The sequence below is a fragment of the Phaseolus vulgaris genome, chromosome 2 (assembly GCF_000499845.2).
Source record: "Phaseolus vulgaris cultivar G19833 chromosome 2, P. vulgaris v2.0, whole genome shotgun sequence".
Lineage (NCBI taxonomy): Eukaryota > Viridiplantae > Streptophyta > Magnoliopsida > Fabales > Fabaceae > Phaseolus > Phaseolus vulgaris.
Window position 1 is genome coordinate 25,627,664 of NC_023758.2, and position 25,762 is coordinate 25,653,425.

Consider the following 25,762-nt stretch of genomic DNA (forward strand, 5'->3'; position numbering starts at 1 on the left):
ACGTTTGTTTGGTAACTAAAACAAGTATAATGAAATTACGCTCTCTTTAGAAGTAGCTGAGCAAACAAAAGGTACATAACTTCATCACCAGTTGGGTTTGTCAGATTCGTGCTAATTCTATATAAATTCCAGGTACAGATTTTAGTGACACATAAAAAATGTGTTGTTGAATTCTACTTCCGAATTGGCATGGCTTTTATTAGTAGAATCAACCATCACCTTATTGATCTAGAAACCTTAATGATCTAGAAGCAATTTGATATCACTTAATTGAATAAGGATGATTTGATGGAAAAAAAAAACGCATATGAAAATAACACACATCATTACGAAACAACGTAAAAAAATAAACGATACAAGATTTAATGTAGTTCGGTCATCAACTACAATCTACATTCACACGGATAACTATTAAGTTTTATTTATTTTCAGTTGCACACAAAATTACAAACACAATAATATCTTTAAATACAAATTATAAAGAGAATACAATGATTAAGTTCACTTACTATAAAACATGGTGTCCAGTGAATGTATCTCAGTTAGTTATGGCTTTACACTAACATGATTGAAGTCTTTCACACAATCAGAGAAAAATGATTAACATGAAGGTTAATAATGAATGACTAAGCAAGGGTTGGTTGCCTTATATACACTTCCACACGCTTATCTCTACATATCATTAATTTCAATTTTTTAAGGGTAATTTTGTTTTAAAATAAAATATAATCAGTAATATTAAATACATAATAATTTTTTTACGTTTCATTGTTTATCTTCCCATAGTTTTGGAAGAAATAAGATAAATGTGAGATTTACATCTTTTTACTTTTCATTTTTTTCTACCAATCACTCGAAGTTTTCAAAAAATTGTTGTACTCTGTGTTTTTTCCTTCACTCTTCACCCTTTCAAAAAAGTCGTTGATGTCGTTGTGAGCCACCAGGACACCAACCAAACAATTAAATGAAGGTTTCAACTTTTTGCACCTAAAATTTTGTTCTCACCCTCCATTAATTTCAGAAAAGGTTTTTTCAGAATTTAAGAAATACTACATTTAGTAAAGTTTTTTTGTACACACATGTTTTTTTTTAATTCTAATTGTGCTGTCATGGTTTTTTAACATATCAAGAGTATAAAAGTATCATTATGAATTACATGTTTTGCAATATATTTTTTCCAAAATGTCTTATAAAGAATTATGTAAATGATGATTAATTTACATAAATATAGTGAGGGTTAGTTTTTCAGTGGCCACATAGGGGTTGGGTATTTTTTTGTGTTTCACTTGAATGAAGACAGAAACGAATTAAGAAAACATGCGATGGACGAAGAAAAATTAAATATTTTTTGGTTCCACATTTGAATACAAATACCGGAGTGTTTCTCTTTGCACCGCATATCTTTTACTATAGTGTTTCTCTTTGCACCCATATTTTCTACCTGCACCTGTAGGGGTAGGTAAAAGATCAAAAGGCCCATATCTATTTGTACCTGCATATATATATTTTTTTGCTTTGTTTGAATTAAAGAAAGAATTCCAAGGAGAGAAAACATAATAAATTTAAAGAAAATAAGTAAAAAATGAAATTATTTAGATTAATACAAAAAAATAATTTAAATAGAAAATTATATAAAAAAATTATAAATGATTTTTGATTGATATAGTATAATATACTTTTATATTAATATATTTAAAAATTAATTTGTAAAATAAAATTTTAAAAATATTTTTAAATTTATTATATAATAATTTAACTTATTCGATATATTGTTTTAATATTTTTACTTTAATTTGCTTATTTTATTATAAAAAAATGTAAATATTAAATTGATAATCAATTATTTTTTTAACTACACATTGTTTCTCTGCAAATCCTTTCACGTATAGGTGGAAAATTTAGGTTACAAAAGTTTTATCATTTTCCATATTTTTTTAACTTCTAAATTCTTGAAATACACATTTTTTCTACTTTTCTATCATGTCCAACTTTTCACGCTTGGAAACAGATAGATTGTTAGTATTCCTTTTTTGGATAACTCTTGAGGCTATCACAAAGGGCATATTCAACTCAAGGTAAAAGGCAAAGGTTATTATGATATGAAAGGTGACCAAGATTTTTCTTGCAAGTAATTTGGTTATATTGCTCGTAATTGCAACCAGAAATTTTAGAAGAAAAATTTATAAAAAATATTTTTTTTATTGTATAATTCATGAGTCATTTAAAAAAATGTAATCTCAAAATCAATATTGCATTTTTGGATTACACATTTTCAAAAGTTTTTTTTATTCAAAAATTATTTCTGAATCTATAAGTTTATGCTATATTATACAATTTTAAAAAAAAAACTATCTGAATAATTTTTTTTTGAATTGTATAGTCCAAAATACAATATTAACTTTCAGATTACATTCTGGAAGTCAAAGTTGACTTCTAAATCAACATTTGTTTTTTTAATCCAATGTATGTTTTTTAGTTTCAAGTGCATAATTATGGAGTTTTTTTTTTTTACAATTTAAATAAAACTTCAAATTGAAGGATAGATGAGAATTTTAGTATTTATAAGTTAAAGGATAAAATAATGTAGGAACAAAACGAAATGACTATGGATATGAATATTATAGATTTAAGTCATAGACAAATCAGGAGATGGATATGGATGTCGTCACTTTAATATATACATTTTTTTCAATAAATTTAAACAAAATTATATAAGTATTTAAATCATACAATCTATATTTTTAATTTATAAATTTTATGTTAAACAATTAATAATTACTTAATAGACATTTTTTATATATATTTTTATTTAATGGTATATTTTAAAATAAAGAAAAATTAAGTTTATAAATAAAAGTTTAACGTTCATTTATTATTTTATTATAAGATCACCGATTTTAGATAATTTTTATCTTCGCAAATTCTTTCTGACTCTGAAATCAATGAACATATTAAGATTATGAGGAGCTCGTGAAAAACAAATTGACTTTAACCGGTTGAATCTTAGTCTTGGTATGTGAGATAAATTTTAAGTGAGTTTGATTTTTTCTTTCTTTTTTAACAAACAATTAAGAGAGTATATTGTTGGTGTATGATTGATTTTGTGAAGACTTACTTAGATTTGTTGAGTTGTTGAAAAAAAAAATAGCGAACTTTTGGATAAAAACACACTTCAATTTAGATAAGGGAAGGTAATAATATAAGAGAAGGTAATAATATATTTTTACAAAACAATGGTTGTTTTGATGTTACGAATTATATGCACTTTACATATATGAGATACACGTGTGATCTCTTAAATGGAATGATTGATCTGAAGTTTATGTTTTTGTTATTGTATGAATAAAAATGATAATGTTAGTCAACTTGTGAGCGACTAAATCACCTAAACATGAGATATGCATATGATAGTATGATTAAGGATAAAGATTGTATAGGTAGATATTCGTTGAATTTTTTTTATCAGATACTAAATATATTTTTTTAATGAATACTAGTGGGTAAAAGTTACAAACATTTTGATTATCTGCATGTTAAGGAGGTGAATATGAGTATCATGTTATTCAATCATTTCTTAGCTACTCGTTGATAACTGTTAGTGGATTTTATTTCAATATTTTCAAAACAAAGTTACTATTGAGAAAAATATTAACCATTAAAAAATTATTTAGAATTTAATTTTATATATTTATATATTTTATTTAGAATTATGAAATTGGAGTTATTTTAAAAAATATTAATTATTTAAAGTTTAAAATATATACTTTGTGATGCAACTTATTTAAATTTGATTTTTAGAAAGATAAAATTTATTTGCCATAATATTTCATTATGCATTTTTTTTAATTATATTCTATAATTACTTCTTTGTCTAATTTACATTTACAAAATTTGTTTTTAAATATTTTTATTTAAAATTAAAATATATTTTTTTAGGTTTTTATGGATATTCGCTAGTATTGTATTTTTTCTTAGCTAGTGGGTCAAGTATGGGGTGAACACTATTTGTACCGTCTCGATACATTTTACCCATATTTATGTTGTATAAAAGGTGAGATTTAGGGATGGCAATGCGGGACGGGTTGGCCTCCTAACTCACATAAAAAAAATACAGAGTTGTGTATTTATGTCAAACATTATGTTTAAATACATTCAAAATATTGAAAGAGAAGCATACCAATGATGCATTTTCAAATTAGATTGAACTAGTTGAACCATCATTTCATTTCTTTCTCTCGGTTTATTGTGCAGTATGATCATATTTTTTTTTGTACGATGATCATTTGAAAACATGACCTTGTGCTACCATTGCTTCTCAAAAAACATAATCTAATTGGAATAGGCCCTTATGACGCAAAAGATCTTGATAGTACATATTAATGGTTGACAATAAATTAATTGTGGATTATTTATGTCAAGCACCTATGTTTGAATATCTTCTCGCCGGTTGACTCAGCCGCCGTTGACTTCAAAGGCAGATGGTGGCTCCTCCTATTTCTTGGTGGTTTCTGCTCTCTCCTTGGGTGGTTGGGAGTGGCTTCGTTGAAACAGAGGGGGCCCTACCTGTTGATTGCACTCCGACGATCAAGTCAGTACTGGGTTAAGAAACAGTAAGTATGTAAAGTAGTTTCAGTCTTAGAAAAGGTGTACCTTTTCTAGGGTTCTTACCACCCTTTATATAGGTTGTATCTAGGTCAACTCCCTATCCCACGAGGATCTTTCCTTTGGTGGAATTAGGGTTGTTGGGGAGGCATACTATGACGCGTCGCATAAGCTTAGCGCAGCCGCGACACAGGACTTGCCTCTTCTGGAGTGCAAAATCTTAACAGTATGACTGTCAGGGTACCAACTCATGTACCAGCATTGCGGGGCCATCTGTTCTATGGGTGCCCTAAGTATTCACATGTCATGCATGCAGTCTATCCTTGGAAACCCTAACCCTAACGGGCCTTAGTGCCTCCAAGGATTATTTACTTGTGCTAGTCCTGAAGGTACTACACACACTACATGCATGAACTTCTGTCGTGACTTAGGTCCTTCTTACATCTGAATGATAACTCATTATTATTTATGGGGCCCACCTACGTGGCCCATTAACGCGACCAGACCACTGAGGTTCGATGTCGACGTCTGATGTTGACCTCTCACGAAGCCGTTGTTCGAGGTCTGGCCAGTACATAATACATTCAAAATAAGATCTCACTCCCACAATAAATAGACTCTTATGCGTGGCGGGACAGAAAAATCAACCTGCGTTCATTACGCGGGGCGGGCCAGCCCGCATTATCTTCCCGAGTGAGATTACTTATATATGTTTTGGAGAGATATATGATTAATGATCAGATACATGACATGATGTACATGCCCTTCTTATGTAACATTTTGTATGAATATAAGTTTGATTGCTTATGTACATGTGTATATGTTATTGTATATCGTATATAAGGTTTGATTCTAAATAAATGACCTCTGATTGAGTGGTTCTACATAACTTTTAATGAGTGGAGTTTGGATTAATATGATAAACACAATACTCACATTAACAAATTTTATTCTTGTTTAGTTACCTAAGCATAAGACTATAAAAAAAAGCCTTATATTTAACTTAATAACAAATCTATAGTAGATATTTTCATTTCATCCTAACTTCGTAAACATAAGTCATTTAAAATGTAATATATTCAATGCATACATTATCCATTAGTGTGATCATTTATTATAATTTAAAATTTTATAAAAAATAGCTTGTAATTAGTGACTATGCATGATTAAAGTCTTAAAGTGACTACGTGCGAATAATACAAAATTATTTTACTGGACACATTGGAAAAAAAAGTAGAATTTAAAAAAAAAACAATAATATAGTATTTAATATTAGGATTTTTTGTTGTATTTATATTTAGAGGACTTTTGAATATATATAGATCTTATGATAAGCTATGATGTGGTTTTGTATATAGTATCTTCTAGTATAGTTACATACGACATCATTTTTTAAATAGTTTCACACATTTATTTCATTTTTTAAAATAATAAAAATCTAAACATTAAATTTAATTAAACTTAAAGTGCATACTTTATTAGTATTTTTCATAAAAAAAACTATATTCTTTTAAAATATAAATTTTATTACTGTAAATAATATATAAATTTGCTTTTATTTATATTAAAATGTCAGGAAATTATTAAACTTGTTTCTATCTGAATATATTTTTAAAACATGTGGTAAAAAATCCTAAACTATAATTTCTATTTATAATTTTTCTCAATAAAAGACAATGGTGAACAGTATGAAGAAAAGAGACTGTAATAGCAGCATGAAGAGTGATCATAACCGGTCACATTGATTGAGCATTAGTACCCTAAATACGATGATGTCAAATCTTTGACATTTCTTCCTCTTCCATTCCCGTGCCGGCGGAACCACCAAAATGGGCTGCGCCTGCACGCCCTTATGCGCCTCTCTCTTCACTTCTCTTCCACTTCGCCACCGCCTTCCACCGTCATCGCCACATTTCGCCTCCGCCGTCCCCTTTCGTCCCAAACAACAAACCCCTTATCATACTTCTCGCCTTTCGGCCCTTCCTCTGTTATCCCAAGGCAGCGGAAACAACAACAACAACAACGGTGGTAGTTGGGGTAACCCCTTTGATTCCAACGATTCTGATTCAGATTCAAATTCAAATTCTCATCGCATCCTTTTCCTTTCCCTGCTATGCTCTTCCGCCGTATGTTTCTTCGGCCACCTCCTTCTGGTTAAACTTGCAAACGCCAAAACCTGGTCTTCCTCTTCCGACAACGAACTTTTGTCTGAACCCGTTTGGGAAGTCAAAGGTGGCAAGTGGACCAGGCTTGTCCCTGACCCCACCAACGATGTCTTTGTCTCCGCACACCCGGGGTTGTTGGCGGAGTTACAATCCCTCAAGCCTTCACAATTTGCAACCTTCGTGTGGCTGAAGTGCAGAGACATCTTCACGCGGTTAATGCTTCCAGAGGGTTTTCCGGAGAGTGTGACGAGTGATTACTTGGAGTATTCTCTGTGGAGAGCAGTTCAGGGTGTAGCTTGCCAGGTTAGCGGGGTGCTAGCAACGCAATCGTTGCTTTATGCTGTTGGACTGGGAAAAGGGGCTATTCCAACTGCTGCTGCCATCAATTGGGTGCTCAAGGATGGAATTGGGTACCTCAGTAAGATCATGTTGTCAAACTTTGGTCGCCATTTTGATGTTAACCCCAAAGGGTGGAGATTGTTTGCTGACCTTCTTGAAAATGCTGCCTTTGGTTTGGAAATGTGTACTCCTGCTTTCCCTCAGTTTTTCGTGCTCATTGGTGCTGTGGCTGGGGCCTCTCGCTCTGCTGCTTCACTGATTCAGGTTATTCCAGTTTTTAGTACTTGAAGGTTTTGCTAAGTCTTTCTAGTCTTTTTTTTTAACACGGAAAGAGAGAGCTTTTGACCGTTCTGATTTAAGTAAGAGCGATGCACATTGAAATCAAGTGTTTAAGTATTATAATGATGATGATGAGCATGAAGTTCTTACCTTTTGCTTTTGTTTCCAATTGTGTGAATGATTCGGCATAGTTATTAGGATGTTATGATTTGCAATTCGAATCGTGCAATTTGAAATAAATTGGATTTGGCTAACCAGAAATTTTTATCATTTGATATGAACAATTTGCAATGTCTTTCACGTTTATGTCTTTTTGTCTAGATAGTGTTGGTCAAGCCAGTTTTGTGTTGTGTATAATCTGTACCTTACACGTTGATTCAATTTCAATCATTGAAACTAATACAATGCATGTTGAAACTAAGTGTTTAAGTATAGCAATGATACGTTTGTATAAAGTAATTCATTTGTTTGTTCTAGCTTGCCGAGTCGGTCATTTCTTGCTGCTCTCCGAGATTGATAACTATCATTGGAAGTTTGAACTGTTTTTTCTTCACAGGCTTCTACAAGGAGCTGTTTCTTTGCTGGTTTTGCTGCTCAAAGGAATTTTGCTGAGGTGAAAACTTGATCCTTTATTCTTTATTGACTAGGAGTATTAAGTCATTGATGCAACACAACACTCATTTCATTTCCTTGGTTTGGTATCCATCTAGTGCTGAGTGGCATGATTGATGAATATTCATTTGACACATTTGTTTTTACCTATATACTGTTTTCTTTCTGAAAATGACTGTAAATTTGTAGGTAATTGCTAAAGGGGAAGTGCAAGGAATGGCAAGCAGATTTATCGGTATTGGGCTTGGTATAGGATTGGGTAACTGCATAGGCTCCTCCACACCCCTTGTTCTTGCTTCATTTATTGTCTTGACTTGGATCCACATGTACTGCAATCTGAAGTCGTACCAGTCCATTCAATTACGGACTTTAAATCCTTATCGTGCAAGTAATTTCTGATCCCTGTCTTATACCCGCTTAAACACAATCATGTGAGAGCTGTGTTACTGTTTCTCTTTTAGAAATAATTAGTTTACTTTATAATGTTCATGAAATATGGTGATATGTAAATATAAATAAGGCAATGATGTTAGTCAGCTATTGTTAGTTCATAGCTGTCTGGTAGCTGCCTATAAGTAAGGAAGGTTGTTGTATTCTAGACGGCTGAATCTAGATTGAATGTTAATGACAGAAGTGGGTGCACATATTCTTTGACCTTTCTTTGTTCTCTCTTGTTTCCCTGAGACCTCCCTATTCTGTTTTGTGCTCTCTTCCCCTCTTCTTTCTCTGTCTTTCATCTTTCCCGCCTAATTCTATATCATATGGAATATTCTGAAATGTTCTCGCTGTGTAGATTTAATTTTATAAGATGGGAAATTTTCTTAGGTTGTCTGTTTGAGGACTTGGAAATCTGGAAATGCTACTAGGGTTGATTTTGACATCAAAAGGTCAAAACTTAATATGTCTCGTTGATTATTTTGGCAGGTTTGGTTTTCAGTGAATATCTACTCAGTGGCCAGGCACCTCCAGTTAAAGATGTCAATGACGAGGAGCCACTATTTCCAGCAGTACCCATATTAAATGCAACTTTTGCTAACAAGGTGAGTTAATCTTGCTTGTGTTAAAGTTGTGAAATTTAAATCTTTGAAATGAAAGCTCATGTCTTCCTGGTTCAAAAGTTTCTGCTTGCTATATCGATTTATTTATTTTGGTCATGGCTTGTGTAATTTTAAGGTTCTTTCTGTCTTCTTCTAATAGCCCTTATCACTTCTCAGTTCAGGCTGGGGAGTATCAGGTCATATCTGTCTGTCCCTTGTTATGATGGTAACTTGTTGGAAAATTTACTTTTTGCATTTTTATTAGTTTTAATATGGTCATTATTCTTATGCCACCGTAAGTCCTTCACTAATTTTTCCAATGCCAGTTGAGTATAGGAAGTATGAAACATAAAACACGTGAGACTGACCTATAAATATAATTTTATTTCCTCTTCTCAACCTTCTACAAACACGTAGTATTAGTATGAAGTATCTACAATAACATTACGCCATATATACTCTTCCAACATCATTTGATTAGGGTGCCCTATAAGGATGGACAAGTATCAGAAATGATTGGTATTATGTTTAGCATAAGCTAATTTTGAATATTTTGGCTTGTTTACTTTTGTAATAGGCACGATCAATTGCTTTATCATCTGAAGCAAAAGACGCAGCTGCAGAAATTGAACGTCGTCTGCAGCTTGGATCCAAGCTCAGTGAAATTGTCAACGGCAAGGAAGATGTGCTTGCCCTCTTCCGGCTTTATAAAAAAGAAGGGTACATCTTGTCAGAGCACATGGGAAAATTCTGTGTAAGTTGGCAACTAACTTCACTTTTATTGTCATTGGGTTTTTTCTCATCCTAAAGAGTGTGAGGGAGATGGTGTCTTTCCTCCTTGATTCATGTTTAGATGTATATTATATTACTGTAAAACACACTGAAACAACAGAAGGCTGCGCAATTCATTTTTATCTTGTAGCTTTTCTTTTCCTTTCTGAGCTTATCTGTTCTTTTTCTGTCTATAAAAATTTAAAGCTATTGGTTGAAAGTGTCGTGGTTTATTTGTCAAAATAATTATTAGTAAAATGGTACATCAAGTTCAGTCTTTTCTCAATTTGAAAGGCTATTTTATATTAAATTTTTGCCGTTGTGTATCATGGGTCTAATAATGCGTGTTCCCGGTTCAGGTTGTACTCAAAGAAAACTGTTCACAGCAAGACATGCTCAAGGCACTGTTCCAGGTCAATTACCTTTATTGGTTAGAAAAGAACGCAGGAATTGGAGGAAGAGGAACCCTGAATGATTCCAGACCTGGTGGGAGGTTGCATACATCTCTGGATTATGTAGAAAGGGAATTCAACCATCTAAAAAATGATGGAGAATCGGTAGGCTGGGTCACGGACGGGCTTATTGCAAGGCCATTGCCAAATAGGATTCGCATTGGCGATACAACATCCTCAAACTCGGTGAGTAGCTGACACGGCCAAAGACTGGTGGTTTTCATTCATGACCACTTGCATAGCTGCTTGGGAAAGCTAGTTGGGATTCAACATTTCTTGAAGATCAAGGACTGGTTGGTAATTGGCCATTGGTGCAATGCGTGCAACAAAGTGAGTGGCCCCAAGATAACCACAACTAGTTGAAGCCATATGGTGACATGGTGTGGCAAAAGCCCACTTTGCCTATCTCATTGGCAGTGAAATGGACTGACCCGGAAACAGTCACATAACTGGGAAACAACATACAGCTTTTATTTTTGAGATTGCACCCCACGGATAGATTGAGTTGTGCATATAAAAACTCCACTTTTTGCTTGTATCGCAACCAAACCTGTATAATATATACTACAGTTGGGCAAAATCTCGTACAAATACATTTCGTTCCACAAATTTGATGTCTCTCTACAGTTATAGATTGTCTTTGCCACAAATGCTGACATTGCTTGTATATTCTACCTAAAAAGCAAAACTTGATTTAACAATTTGCTGACTTGTAAAAACAAAATATAGTCACCTCCAAACGTTATTTTTGTCTCTAGAAAAAAGAACGCACAGATTTTCAGAATGAAAAATGCTAAAGAATCAATGGCCGCCTGCCCTGTTTTATACTGATTGTTAAACTTTTCCAGAACGTATGAAAAAGAGTCATAAATTTCATATCTCGATCAAAAACTAAAGTAGCTGCTTCCGTTTTCATTTCACGTTATCATCAACTCCACGTTACGTATAAAACGCACTAGAACCGTCTGAGAAAGTGAGAGTTAGAAAGATGAAGGAGGTAGAGGAACTGTGGAGGGAAGTAAGGGATTTGAGCTTGGGAAACAGTGGAAGAGTAGAGAGACTAGAGTGTCCACCTAACCCAGTTGAATTCCTGAGAGACTTCGTAACTCCAAACAAGCCATGCATAATCTCCAACGCCATCTCACACTGGCCCGCACTCTCTTCCTGGCCCCACCACGCCTACCTCTCCCAAACCCTCTCCGCCGCCACCATCTCCCTCCACCTCACCCCCACCGGCGCCGCCGACGCCCTCGCCCCTCTCCATTCCTCCCTCTGCTTCGCCTCCGCGCACGTGCAGCACGTGCCCTTCCCCGAAGCCCTTAGCCTCATCTCCAATTCGGAACCCCACAAGCTTGTGGCTTACGCGCAGCAACAAAACGATTGCTTTCGCTCTGAGTATTCGTCTCTCGCCGCTGACTGTGATCCGCACCTCGGTTGGGCCACCGAAGCTATTGGGTCTGAGCCCGAAGCTGTGAACCTTTGGATTGGTAACCAACATTCCCAAACCTCGTTCCACAAGGATCATTACGAGAATCTCTACGCTGTTGTCACTGGGGAGAAACACTTTATCTTGCTGCCACCTACTGATGTTCATCGCTTGTACATTCGTCAGTACCCTGCTGCCACTTACACATATTCTTCGGTATTTTCATCCCATTGTTTTTTATTCAAGAAAATATGCATTTTTCTTTTCTTTTCATTCCATAGGGTGGTACCATCATTTATATGTGAAGTTACTGACAAGTAACTTTACCGAGGCTATCAAGCTATAAATTTTATCTTTTCGTAACTAGTTTTGTATTGGTAGAAACTTACAGTATGCTAGCAAAGTTAGAAGCTGAAACTTTCAAGGAAGAAACAACGCAGTTGATTTTTATTTTGAAACCAAATTGTAGTTTTGCTCCTTTTTTTTCTTCTTGTTGAAGGGGTCTGGACTTTACTACAAAAAGTATCAGCTTTTGGAGTTGATTTCATTTGGGTGTTGTGGGTTTGTTTGTAGGATACAGGAGAGTTCGATTTGGAGCTTGAGAGGCCAACAAGACATGTGCCTTGGTGCAGTGTGGATCCATATCCTTCTGTGGAGACCGTGGATGATGAGATGGCCAAATTTCCCCTGTACTTCAATGGCCCTCGGCCTTTTGAATGTACTGTGAAGGCCGGGGAGGTTCTCTATTTGTAAGATTCCCCTCTTCTGCATTTGCATGTGTCTAATTCTCGTTTTCTTTCTTCTGTTGGATGTTCTTTATCATCTGTTTGTTTCCGATATTCTGCCAATTTTACTCTTTATGATGCCATCATATGTCAATCGCTGCTTAAGCACCTGTTATGTCTAATTTATGTGGAGAAAAGGATACACTGCACCATGGAAATCCAGTTTTGGTGCTATTTGGAAGCACATTCAAACCATTTTGTTATGCCATAGCATGTCGGGTCAATTCGTCATTAAGCAACTTGACTTTGCTATATGTAAAGCTCATGAAACATGGGATATTTTATTCACAAATTGTGGTGTGGAGCAGGAGATTTGTAATTCCTGTTCTGCAAATGTATTTCCACGTCCTGATATAATTTTTTCTAGACAACTTTGCAATATTTACTGAGGCTTCTGTCCAGCAATTTTTGTCATACAGCACGAGTGAATACATGAATTTGGTGGTATTTATTTCTGTTGGTATATTCCGCTTTAAGTGTTTCTGCCCTCTTCCCTCAACCCCTGAAAAGATAAGAAAAAAACAAGGAAAGCATTGCACGACTAGCTCAATGTAGCAATTACTTTCAATATAATGGGAATTTTTTGGCAATCGTGTTAGAGATTTTTCCTTTGTTTGGTTGCATCAAAGTGTACCAGATTGTTAACTTGAAAGAAGAGTATTGGAAGTGGGAATAACCAAGACTGTAGTTGTCTATTGATTATCCTGTCTGTAGTATATGCTGAAGGAGGAAACTAATGCAGGCCTAGCATGTGGTTCCATCATGTTAGACAGGGTGCGGATGATGGAGGATTAACTATTGCAGTAAATTATTGTAAGGACCCAACCTTCCCTTTTCAGTTCCAGGTCCAATTTTAATCAGAATTTTGATGTTACTTGTATGTTATGCAGGGTACGATATGCAGTTCGATGTTAAGTATGCTTATTTCAACTTCTTACAATCTATCCAATATCGATCCACTCCAAGTCCAATGCTAAAAGATAATTTGGCTGAGGAGATAGATTCAGGTCCTGATGAATATGAATCTTGATGAATTCTCATTTCTCAGCCTGCCATATTTAATGAATTGAATTCAGGTGAATGCTGAAGACCAAAAGTAAATGGTACTTCACCAAACACCTTCAGGAAACAGTTTGAGAAAGCATTATTTCCCAAAACGTGCAGCTACTTGTTCGATGGTGACATGACTTGTGCCTAGTGCCATACAGTTTTGTCCTTCATTTGTAGCATATGATGCCAATTTTCCCCATTACCATTTTCTTTTCACCCTTATTGCCGGGTTGCTGTATGTATTAGTCTTGTTGAGCAAATTGTCCCAAGACAGGTTGTGTTGTGTGTTGTGTCTAGTGCCACAAACAACCCATTGTTTTATACATATGCGTTCTGCAATATCCATAAAGTGTTTAGCATTTGTTTTCCCCCCTTACCTTATGGACGTTTCTACTAGGAAAAAATGTTCTGCACCATTGAAGTGAGGCAATTATTTGGTTTTTTGTTTTATTTTAGAAGAATATTTTTTAAATGTGTATTGTTTATGAAAAAGATAAAATGTGAGATAAAAATGGTTATGTATAATAAGGTTGAATATTTTTTTCAACTAAAATGCTTGAATTTTGTTTTTGGTTTCTCCAGGGCATTTCACTCATTTTCGCCATGTGATCTGGTTTCTTGGGTTAAATTGAATTGAATCCATTGACATGTTTAGGCAACCATAGTAAATGTGGACAATTCTCACATGTATCATGTAGACCATGTGGCAGCTTATATGATACAATTATCTACCTCGTGATAACTGCTAGATGTCTCTTTCCAAGATTTTATTGATTTCTTGAAAATTCTTAAAATTATATTTTAGCCCTTAAATTTTGTTATGATTGAAGTTTATACGGATTTCTCTACCAAATATCAAAATATTCGGAATGAGTTATTGTGTATATCTTTTTTCAATTTATAGACACCTATTCACATTCATTTGATGTGTGTGATGTCAAAAATAATGTTAACTATCCTACTTATACTAGGAGGGTATATAGAAATTCATGGAAAGAAGAGTGTAAGATTCGAAAAGTCACCTTGGCACGAGTTATTTTATGTAAATAGCTTATTTTTTGTTTACTTGAAATGTTGTATGTATACAATTTTTTTATTTTTAAATATATTAAATTACAATTTCTTTTATTCTATCACATAAATTAAAACATTTTTCACTTACTTTTCTTTCATTTTTATTTTTCCTTTTCTCTTTTTTTTTTCAAACTGTAAATACTTAAAAATAAAATTAATTTTGAGGTGTTTCTTATGCAAAGGAAAGGATAATAGGATAAGAAAGGCAAATGTAGAAGACGAAGAACTGAAAGTGAGGGTGGTATTTGGACGATTATGATAGAAGAAACATTGGTAGCGGAATCCTAGGTTGTCTTCTACATGAAAAATGGTACTCATCACTGCACCTGTGCCAACACTACCTTCCCACCACCTATTGTTAGACCAAAACCTTGATCCGAAGAACCACAAACCACGTACTTTGTCTTCTCCCAGCCATCAACTCGAGCTTCTACCACCGCTGCGCTACCCCATTCACACCTTCCCACGTCCCCTTATTCCTCAAACAACTACTTTCACCAAGAAGGAGATAAAGAAAAAGAAGAGAAAAGAGGCTACAACCTTAGACATATTGCACTTGATGGACGCTCTACCTTTTCCTATAACCATTGACATATACACTTCTTTGATAAAAGAGTGCACTGTTTCCGGCGACCCAGAAACTGCCATTGAGTTGTACACTCACATCTCCAAGAGCGACATCAAACCACCCTTGCCTTTCCTCAATCGGATTCTCATTATGTTCGTGTCCTGTGGTATGTTGGAAAATGCACGCCACATGTTTGAAAAAATGCGTGTAAGGGACTTCAACTCTTGGGCGACCTTGTTTGTTGCTTACTATGATAATGCCGAGTATGAGGAGGCCACGGCTGTTTTTGTCAACATGTTAGGTCAATTGGGTATGTTGCAGTTTCCTCCATGGATATGGGCTTGTCTTCTCAGGGCTTGTGCATGCACTTTGAATGTGCCTCTGGGATTGCAAGTTCATGGATGGTTGTTGAAGTTGGGTGCTTGTGATCATGTGCTTCTCAGCAGCTCCTTGATAAACTTTTACGGGAGATTTACGTGCCTGGAAGATGCGAGTGCTGTCTTCAATGGGGTGTCGCGGCACAACACGCTGACTTGGACGGCAAAAATCGTTAGTGGTTGCAGGGAAAGGCATTTCTCTGAGGTTTTTGGCGACTTCAGGGAGATGGGAATGCGAGGGGTGAAGAAGGACTGCTTCACGTTTTCTAGTGTTCTCAAGGCTTGTGGAAAGATGCTGAATCAGGAACGATGTGGTGAACAAGTCCATGCTGATGCCATCAAACTTGGGCTGATCTCGGATCACTATGTGCAGTGTAGTTTGATTGCCATGTATGGAAGATGTGGGTTGTTGACAGATGCAAAAGATGTGTTTGAGATGACCCGAGAGGAGAGAAAGGTTGATTGTTGGAATGCTATGCTTATGGGTTACACACAGAATGGTTTCCACATTGAAGCTGTCAAGTTTCTGTATCAGATGCAGGCAGCTGGAATGCAGCCCTGGGAATCTCTGCTTAAAAAATTAAGAATTGCTTGTGGCAGTATTACCTACTCAAACATGAATTAACTGTATAACAAGTATAGTATTGTACATTGACAGTGTAAAAAAATGTTGAATGGATACCCCAACACCTACCTTAAAAATGTTGAATGTTAAAAATTGTTTATTCACTATTTTTGTGTCTAACGTAAAATATTAGTTTAGAGCAATGTTTCAAAATTTGGAATCCTTTGTGTTTAGATTGTGCCATAATTTGAAAGGTTTCTCATCAATAGATAATTGATTTAATTACCTTATTCGTTCTATATTTAGAATCAATATTCAATTTGGTATAGTGGTTTTAAAAAAAATAAATTTGGTCTCTATGTTTTTTAAAATGTATCGAAATTGGTTATTTTCATTATTATTATGTCTATGTGGCAGGAAAGAGAGGAGAGAGTGTTTATGCAGGAGAGAGTGTGTTTATGTGGAGAGTGAGTATTTATGTGGAGAGAGGTGAGATTTATTATTATTATTATTATTATTAATATTGTTATTACTATTATTATTATAGTTGTTATTATTATTATTTTTATTGTTATTATTGCTGTTGCTGTTATTTTTCTTCATATTGATATTATTTTTCTTAATATTAATATTATTATTATTACTGCTGTTATTTTTTATTATTATTACTACTATTATTATTATTAATAATAATAAAATAATAATACTAATAATAATAATAAAAATAACAGCAGTAATAATAATAATAATATTAATATTAAGAAAAATAATATTAATATTAATAATAATAATAATATTAATATGAATATTAAGAAAAATAATATTTATAATAATAATAATAATAGTAATAATAATATTAATATTAAGAAAAATAATATTAATATTAAGAATAATAATAGTAATAATAATAATATTTATATTAATAATAATAATAATAACTCTCAATCTTACCTTTCTCCACGTAAACACTCTCCCCCCACATAAACACCCTCTCTCTCTCCCCATAAACATCCTCTCTCTGCCACATAGACATTCTCTCCCTGCCATGTGAGCAACACCTAACGCTGTTAGGTGAAATTTAACGGAAAGCAGCAATTTGGATATATTTTAAAAAATATAGGGACCAAATTGATATTTTTAAAAACCATGGCACCAAATTAAATATTGACCAAAATATAATAACGAATAAGGTAATTAAATCTAGATAATTTGAATTTTTTTACTTCTTCCTAAGTAAAAAAAAAGATATAAAATATCTAACTTTCTTTCTAATAGTCGTTTGGTAGAAAGAAGAAAAACAAGAGAAAGTGCAAAAGAAAAAAAAATGTAACAAATGAGAAAAAAAAAGTTTGTTTAAAGAAAAAATAAATTATTTTATTTATTATTAATAATTTCTTTATTTTTAACATTATTTTTTTCATCATTCATTAATATAATAATAAAAAAATAGATCCATAATTAATAATTGATTATGAAAAGTTAAAATAACTTTCAAACATTTTTCTCACACTATATAAAATAATCAATTAATTATGTTTTCTTAACTTTTCTCATAACTTTTTTTTTTCACTATGAATGCATTTAAATCCTTAAATGCGTTATACTTTTGTGCTTTGTTCAAAACAAATCACATTTTAAGGATTTATAAACTATTATGCTCAATGTACCCAATACTTTCACTTTAGATAGAAACGACTATGTGATTTGAGTGTAAGAAGTTAAGAGAGGAAATTATATCTCTTATTATTTTCTACTGTGTGCTTTATTTATTTATTTATTTATATTTTCACTCGTATATTTCTGTATCCGGTTTTTGTTATATGATGTTTAAGTTATATTGATTCTTTGCATTTTGGGATCTTTGACTTCCACGATCCCAAGATTTATCTTTTCGAGTACATTTCAATTTTTGAAGTTACAAGATAAAAATGATTTTAATTCTTAAAATTACAAGGCTAAATAAATATAAATAATAAAATAAATAATATTTGGTATTTATAAAGATGAAAATCGAAAATCTCAACATCGGTATCTCTATCACAAAAACAAAATGTAAATGGAACAAAATCATAATTCAATAGCACGATTAATTAACAAATAATAGACGATAAACATCATTCATAATACGATTATCAACGTTTAGATTTGTTGGATCAAGTCTAATCGTTCATACTAAGGAAATTCAAGATAATAATCGTAAATAGGTATTATCTCCTTAAGATAAAAGATAATAAAAAATCTGATCTTAAACTAATATCCTTAATTCAAACTTAAACTAATTTGGACGACAAAGTACAATTTTAGAAAACAAAAATTGAGATCAAAAGACTCAAGAATTTGGGGATCATAGATAAAAAAAAACATGTGTTAGAGAAATTTGACCTTTGAAGAAAAAAAATTAAATTAATTTATTAATGTTATTAATTTCAGATTAATTTATCATGTTCTCTCTTTCTTTCTTGTGAAGTAGCTAATTTCTTCCTCCACCTCCATGATTTCTTCGAGCACCTCCATACTTTGTGGGAAAAGTCAAATTTACTCTTAATGAAATTAAAAATCAAATCACATAAGATATCCTTTTTTTTTGAAAAGTCAGTTTTACCTTTAAATTTTTTTGACAATTATCATACCACTCACAAATTTCAATAAATTTTTTTCATACACCTACTCTAACACACTCCAATTCAAACACATTCACTCAATTTCTTTACACCTTCATCTTAAATCCTCACATATATTCTCAAATTCTTATACTTTAACTTTCCAATCCAACACACAGCCTCAATAGTTTATAATATCTACTAAATTTTTGAAACAAAAAATTGAGGAAACTAAACTGCGATAAAAACAAGTGACTGGAAATAATTGAGAGAGAATATAAGCAGTGTAAAATAAATGAGTTGTTTGGAGTACTGGTGAAGTCGCATTCGCTTGACATCTTAAAATATCTGAGAAAACTTCAAGAAGCTTTTGACAAATATCTTACACGTTAGAACTTGTGGACTGAAAGGTTTTGGGGCCACAATTGGGAAATAGATGAAGTAGCTTATACTCCACCTATGCTTTTATTCGTGTTTGGACAAATAGTGAAGTTGAAAGTGAGTGTTGCTAAAACCTTCTTATCTCCTTCCCCAATCACCGGGGGACATTTTATTCCGTCTCCTTGTCCCGTTTCCAAGCATCAAACACATCTCAAAAATCTATCTCATCTTAATAAAATCACAAACTTTTTCATCATATCATTTTTCCTTCTTTATTACTTGTTAATGTAATTTTTTTTATTAATATATGTTTACTGAGAATTTATATGTCTTACGATGTAATTTTGTTTGAATTAATATATATATTTTTTTATAGTTTAGATAAGTTTGTTTTAATGATGAAAACATGGCATACAAACTGTTTTAAATATTTTATTTTAGAAAAGTTATTAAATATTCGTAATTTAAAAAAATTCTGCAAGTTTTTTTATAGATAGATATCACTTGAATAAAAAAATAAATATAAATAAAACTTCCACCCAATAAAACAATTATTGACAAGTCTTACCGAAAATGTTTGTCATCTATCGCTACCACACCTTCATATCCTTACTTAAGTGGTAAAATGATGGGTGGGTTTGGATTTCCATTTAAAGATATTAAACATCAACGAATACGTGTTTAGATTGTCGTTTTATACTATATTTGATATTTAGGTAGAAAATGAAAAAGTTTGGAAGAAGAAAAAATAGTAAGAAATAAAAATGGTTTGAATTTAAAGAAAGATTAAATGAGTGTATTTTATTATTGTAGGGATATCGTGTGCGGAAGCGTGATAATTTCAACCAAAGATTATGGGAAATTAAAGTAACAAGTAAAGTGAGAATGATACCAGAATTTTTAGGTGGAAAACCCCTTTAAATAGAAGTGAAAAACCACCGGCGAGAGAGCCAAAACTTTTACTATAATGATACTGGGAGTACAATGAATTCCTCTCAGACTAATAGATAAATAGCCCTAAAACAAATCCTCTCTCTATATGGGTTAAACACTTACATCCAAGAACAGAAATAGAGAGTATATGAAAAGAGAGAGGAAGCAAGTGTGTGTTGCTTGTTTGTAGTGTTGTTACATTGCTTGAAGGAAGCCACTATATATAGTGGTTCTAGGAGACAACAATAATAAATACAATTAATGGTAATTAACCTCCCATTGATTGCAATTGATTGCGACAATTAATCTCCCATTGATTGCAATTGATTGTGACAATTAATCTCCTATTGATTGCAATTGATTGCGACAATTAATCTCCCAATTATGACAAGAAAACGGAAAGGTGAGTCATAAACCCACAAATCTCCACCTTGACTTGCCTTTGACTTGAACACTCTCTCTCACCATGAAGCCTTGATTAAGTATGGATAATACCAGCTAAGTTCAGGCAATGATCGAACTTAGCCGATGGAAGTGGCTTGGTCAACATGTCTGCAGGATTTTTGGTCGTATGAATTTTTTCAACAATTATATCTCCTGTATCAACAATGTCTCGGATAAAATGGTGTTTAATTTCAATGTGCTTGGTCCTTGAGTGATACTTACTGTTCCTGGTCAAGTGGAGAGCACTCTGACTATCACAAAATATAACAAGAACATCTTGTTGAAGACCAAGTTCACTTACCAAGCCTCGAAGCCATATAGCCTCTTTCATACCTTCTGTAGCAGCGATATATTCTGCTTCAGTGGTGGACAAAACCGCAATGGCTTGAAGTGAAGAATACCAGCTGATAGTAGACCCACATAGGGTAAAAATGTAGGCTGAAAGTGACCTTCTCCTATCTAAATCACCACCATAGTCAGCATCAACATAGCCAACTGCTCCTTCGGGATCGGCTCTATGTTGATCAAATACCAACCCAAGATCTGGAGAACCTTTCAGATAACGAAGTATCCATTTAACGGCTTCCCAGTGTGCCTTGCCTGGATTATGCATGAACCTGCTAACAATGCTAACAGCATAAGCTAAATCAGGTCTAGTACATACCATAGCATACATGAAACTTCCAATTGCATTTGAATACGGGACATGTGACATGCGTCTTTTGTCCTCGTCTGATTTTGGACACTGATCTGATGACAACTTGAAGTGGGTGGCAATTGGAGTATTAACAGCTTTGCAGTCTCGCATTCCAAATTTGTCAAGCATCTTAAGAACATACTTCTTTTGTGATAAAAAAAGTTTTCCAGCTTGACGATCTCTGTTGATCTCCATTCCCAAAATTTTCTTGGCAGGACGTAAGTCCTTCATATCAAATTCACTGCTAAGTTGGGCCTTTAACTTGTTAACTAAAGATTTATCTCTTGCAGCAATCAACATGTCATCAACATATAACAACAAGTATATAAATGACCCATCATATGTCTTTTGAAAATAGACACAATTATCATAGCAACTTCTGGAGTATCCATGTCCAACCATGAAAGAATCAAACCTCTTATACCATTGTCTTGGTGATTGCTTCAAGCCGTAAAGAGATTTTTTCAAACGACATACATGGTCCTCCTTTCCAGGTACAACGAAGCCCTCAGGCTGCTGGATGTAAATCTCTTCCTCAAGATTACCATGAAGAAAAGCAGTTTTCACATCTAACTGTTCCAACTCCAAATCATACAAGGCAACTAAAGCAAGTAATATACGTATTGAAGTATGACGAACAACAGGAGAAAAAACTTCATTAAAGTCAATACCTTTCTCTTGATCAAAACCTCTTACAACAAATCTTGCTTTATTCCTTGTACTCTCAACACCAGGGATCCCTTCTTTTCTCTTAAAGATCCACTTGCAACTAATGACTCGTTTTCCTTCTGGTAACTTCACCAATTCCCATGTTTCGTTTTTGAGAAGACTCTCAACTTCTTCTTGCATAGCAGCAATCCACATTGTTGAGTCGTCACCAGAGATAGCTTCAGAGTAATTCTTGGGTTCACCTTTTTCACCCATCTCTTGTGCAATAGTTAAAGCATAAGCAATGTTGGCAGATTCTGCAATTAATCTTTGAGTCAGTTTTCTTGGTCTCTGTTGTGGAAGTTCTTGAGCCATAGACCACGGCTGTGGTAATCCTCGTCGTTTAGGTGGACCTTGCTCACGTGGACTCAAATGTTCATTTGTACCATCAATAGCAGTGACTTGATCATCTTGAGTACTGGAGGAATTGGGAACGTCTTCCTCATGAGCGGGTGTTTTAATCTCAAACTCCACCTTCTCTCGAGCATCTTCCTGGTCACCTGTATCAATTGAGGAAATGACAGTATCTTTTGCAGAAGAGAGCATAGCATTTTCATTAAAGGTCACATTTCGACTATGAATTACTTTATGAGATTCTGGGTCATATAAACGATAGCCTTTAACCCCTGAGCCATAACCCAAGAAAATGCACTTCTTAGCACGAGGTTCTAATTTTCCCTCGTTTACATGAGAATAAGCAGGGCAACCAAATATTTTAAGATTAGAATAATCAACAAGGTTACCTGACCAAACTTCTTCTGGAATGTTGCAATCAATTGATCTGTTAGGAGAGCGGTTTATCAGATAACATGCCGTTGAAGCCGCTTCAGCCCAAAAAGATTTGCTCAAACCAGAATGGGAGAACATGCAACGAACTCTCTCCAGGATAGTTCTACTCATTCTTTCTGCAACCCCGTTCTGTTGTGGAGTACTTGGGATGGTGAAGTGTCTGAAAATGCCTTCCTTCTTGCAGAAATCATTGAATTCATTCGAACAGAACTCAAGGCCATTGTCTGTCCTTAACCTCTTTATCTTCTTGCCAGTCTGATTCTCAATCAATAATTTCCACTCTTTAAAAGTGGAAAATGCTTCATTCTTATGTTTAAGAAAATACACCCACAGTTTTCGTGAGAAGTCATCAATAATTGTCATCATATAACGACATTTACCTTTGGAGGGAACTTTTGACGGACCCCAAAGATCCGAGTGAATGTAATCCAAGGTACCTTTGGTTCTGTGTATGGCTTTAGAAAAACTAACCTTTTTCTGCTTACCAAAAATGCAATGTTCACAGAAATCAACCTTTCCAGTACAGTGGTTACCAAGGTGACCCTTCTTCTTGAGGATTAGAATTCCCTTCTCACTCATGTGGCCTAATCTCATATGCCACAACTTGGTGTTATCTTTGTTGGGTGAGGCAACAGCTGCAGAACCTGTAACAGTTGAACCCTGCAGCACATACAAACTATCACATCGAATTGCCTTTAGTAACACAAGAGCTCCTTTAGACACTTTTAAAACTCCACCTTCAGCTGAGTATCTACACCCATGAGATTCAAGGGTGCCTAAGGAAATGAGATTCCGTTTCAACTCAGGGACATATCTGACACCTGTTAAAGTTCTAACAATTCCATCATGTGTCTTGATTTTGATTGTTCCTTCACCAACAACTTTGCATTGAGCATCGTTTCCCATCAAAACAAGACCATTATAAACTGGTTCATATGTGGTAAACCAATCTCTATTGTGAGACATGTGAAAAGTACAACCAGAATCAAGAATCCATTCATTTTTAGACCTTTGTTCAGTGTTGGAAGCTACAAAACAATCCCCATCAGATTCAGTTTCAACAATACTAGCTTCAGCAAATTTTTCTGGTTGTTTACCATTTCCCTTATCTTCTCTATCTTGCTTATTTTTCAATTTATAACAGTCAGAGATCTCGTGTCCCTTTTTCTTGCAATAACGACAATATTTGGAGTTCTTGCCTCTAGATTTTGACCTAGATTTATGTTTAGTGTTCCTACCTTTCTCTTGGTTTCTCCCTCTAACTACTAATCCTTCACCAGAACTTTCAGAATGAATTTGAGTATCAAATTTTTCTTTGGCTAGTAAATTAGTCTTGACATCATCAAAGCTTAAGGTAAGATAATTACCGTATAACATAATTTCTTTGAATTGTCGATGCGAGGGTGGTAGAGAAACAATAAGTAGAACGGCTTTATCCTCATCATCAATTTTAACATCCAAATTTTCAAAATCAATTATGATGGAATTAAATTCATCAAGGTGAGATTGGATGGGAGTACCTTCAGACATTCGGAGTGTAAAGAGTCGCTCCTTTAACCGGAGTTTGTTTGCAAGACTTTTGGTCATGTATAAAGACTCCAATTTACTCCATATGCCTGCTGTACTTTTCTCGTTGATGACCTCACGCAACACCTCACGGGACAAGCATAACTGGATTGCAGACAATGCCTTTTCATCCATCTCATCCCACTGCTCCTCCGTCATAGTGGTTGGTCTCATCATTTTACCTGCCAGAACTTTCTTTAAACCATTCTGGGTGAGAACAGCTAGCATCTGGACTCGCCAGATAGCAAAGCTGATTTTACCATCAAATTTCTCAATATCCAATTTTGACATTATTGAACAATAGATCCTGGTTGAATTATCGAAAAGCTCTGATGCCAATTTGTAGGGATATCGTGTGCGGAAGCGTGATAATTTCAACCAAAGATTATGAGAAATTAAAGTAACAAGTAAAGTGAGAATGATACCAGAATTTTTAGGTGGAAAACCCCTTTAAATAGAGGTAAAAAACCACCGGCGAGAGAGCCAAAACTTTCACTATAATGATACTGGGAGTACAATGAATTCCTCTCAGACTAATAGATAAATAGCCCTAAAACAAATCCTCTCTCTATATGGGTTAAACACTTACACCCAAGAACAACAGAAATAGAGAGTATATGAAAAGAGTGAGGAAGCAAGTGTGTGTTGCTTGTTTGTAGTGTTGTTACATTGCTTGAAGGAAGCCACTATATATAGTGGTTCTAGGAGACAACAATAATAAATACAATTAATGGTAATTAACCTCCCATTGATTGCAATTGATTGTGGCAATTAATCTCCCATTGATTGCAATTGATTGTGGCAATTAATCTCCTATTGATTGCAATTGATTGCGACAATTAATCTCCCAATTATGACAAGAAAACGGAAAGGTGAGTCATAAACCCACAATTATTATTATTATTATTTTACTTTATTATATTATTGTTTTACTTACATATTTATAACATATTTTAACAAATAAATAATAAAAATAGCTTCATAATTGATACTGTGATATTTTTATTTAATTATATGATATATATATATATATATATATTTTATCATACACAATTTTTTATTTATTTTGTTTTTCAACTTTCTTGATCCAAACTCAACTTTTTCTCTATTTTTATTCTTTGTCACTCTACACTCATGAGATATAAGAAGCCTTGCAAAACACTAAACTTCCATTTACAAGTTCCAACGCACTAAACCACAGAAAATATCACTTATGGATTAAAAAATGTGGTTTAAGACTCTAAATACTATATAGCAGTTATGTTTTTTTACCCTCTTTGGATGATCTGAGAACATGATAAGTTAATCTTGTGTATGCATTGAAATCCTAGGATTGTACATCTTTTTATAAAATATTATATATTAATTTAATTTTACAGAAATAGTGATAAATATCGAAGATTTCATATCAATTAGATATAAAAATATTTTATAATATATAAGTGGGTGCAAACCTCATTTTAATATATAAGTCGTTTCTATAAGATTGGGTTAGACTTAAAAGTTCACATTTTAATACGGTATTAGAGTCATTTAAAGTTT

General features: G+C 33.8%; 3 protein-coding genes across 7 annotated transcripts; all 3 read left to right on the forward strand.

Annotated features, from left to right (window-relative positions):
* The first annotated feature begins 6,279 nt into the window (after positions 1 to 6,279).
* Positions 6,280 to 10,866, forward strand: LOC137811072 (protein root UVB sensitive 1, chloroplastic). Its single transcript, XM_068612657.1, has 6 exons — positions 6,280 to 7,370; positions 7,942 to 7,998; positions 8,187 to 8,385; positions 8,922 to 9,037; positions 9,612 to 9,788; positions 10,165 to 10,866. The coding sequence occupies exons 1-6, from the start codon at positions 6,432 to 6,434 to the stop codon at positions 10,453 to 10,455; spliced, it is 1,779 nt and encodes a 592-aa protein (XP_068468758.1). The 5' UTR covers positions 6,280 to 6,431; the 3' UTR covers positions 10,456 to 10,866.
* A 139-nt stretch (positions 10,867 to 11,005) lies between these two features.
* LOC137811074 (lysine-specific demethylase JMJ32) lies at positions 11,006 to 13,948 on the forward strand. 5 transcript variants are annotated; one of them, XR_011081024.1, is made up of 4 exons: positions 11,006 to 11,899; positions 12,257 to 12,432; positions 13,157 to 13,281; positions 13,359 to 13,948. XR_011081024.1 is itself a non-coding variant. In XM_068612659.1 (4 exons), exons 1-4 carry the CDS (start codon positions 11,246 to 11,248, stop codon positions 13,496 to 13,498), a joined length of 1,041 nt encoding a protein of 346 aa, XP_068468760.1. In that variant the 5' UTR covers positions 11,006 to 11,245; the 3' UTR covers positions 13,499 to 13,948. The 5 variants fall into 5 exon arrangements, 2 of the variants coding, with proteins under 2 accessions (XP_068468760.1, XP_068468761.1); XR_011081026.1 differs by having other exon boundaries at positions 13,183 to 13,281; positions 13,359 to 13,477; XR_011081025.1 differs by having other exon boundaries at positions 13,195 to 13,281; positions 13,359 to 13,477.
* An 828-nt stretch (positions 13,949 to 14,776) lies between these two features.
* Positions 14,777 to 16,269, forward strand: LOC137811073 (pentatricopeptide repeat-containing protein At1g31790). The gene has a single exon (XM_068612658.1). The coding sequence runs from the start codon at positions 14,900 to 14,902 to the stop codon at positions 16,160 to 16,162; it is 1,263 nt and encodes a 420-aa protein (XP_068468759.1). The 5' UTR covers positions 14,777 to 14,899; the 3' UTR covers positions 16,163 to 16,269.
* Positions 16,270 to 25,762: the final 9,493 nt, after the last annotated feature.

Coding starts and splice junctions, on each gene's coding strand:
- LOC137811073 (XM_068612658.1), top strand. CDS start 14,900: ATGGTACTCATCACTGCACCTGTGCCAACACTACCTTCCCACCACCTA.
- LOC137811074 (XM_068612659.1), top strand. CDS start 11,246: ATGAAGGAGGTAGAGGAACTGTGGAGGGAAGTAAGGGATTTGAGCTTG. Junction 12,433..13,210: donor GCCGGGGAGGTTCTCTATTT/GTAAGATTCCCC, acceptor AAACTAATGCAG/GCCTAGCATGTGGTTCCATC. Junction 13,282..13,358: donor AACTATTGCAGTAAATTATT/GTAAGGACCCAA, acceptor TATGTTATGCAG/GGTACGATATGCAGTTCGAT.
- LOC137811072 (XM_068612657.1), top strand. CDS start 6,432: ATGGGCTGCGCCTGCACGCCCTTATGCGCCTCTCTCTTCACTTCTCTT. Junction 7,371..7,941: donor CTGCTGCTTCACTGATTCAG/GTTATTCCAGTT, acceptor TTTTCTTCACAG/GCTTCTACAAGGAGCTGTTT. Junction 9,038..9,611: donor ATGCAACTTTTGCTAACAAG/GTGAGTTAATCT, acceptor CTTTTGTAATAG/GCACGATCAATTGCTTTATC.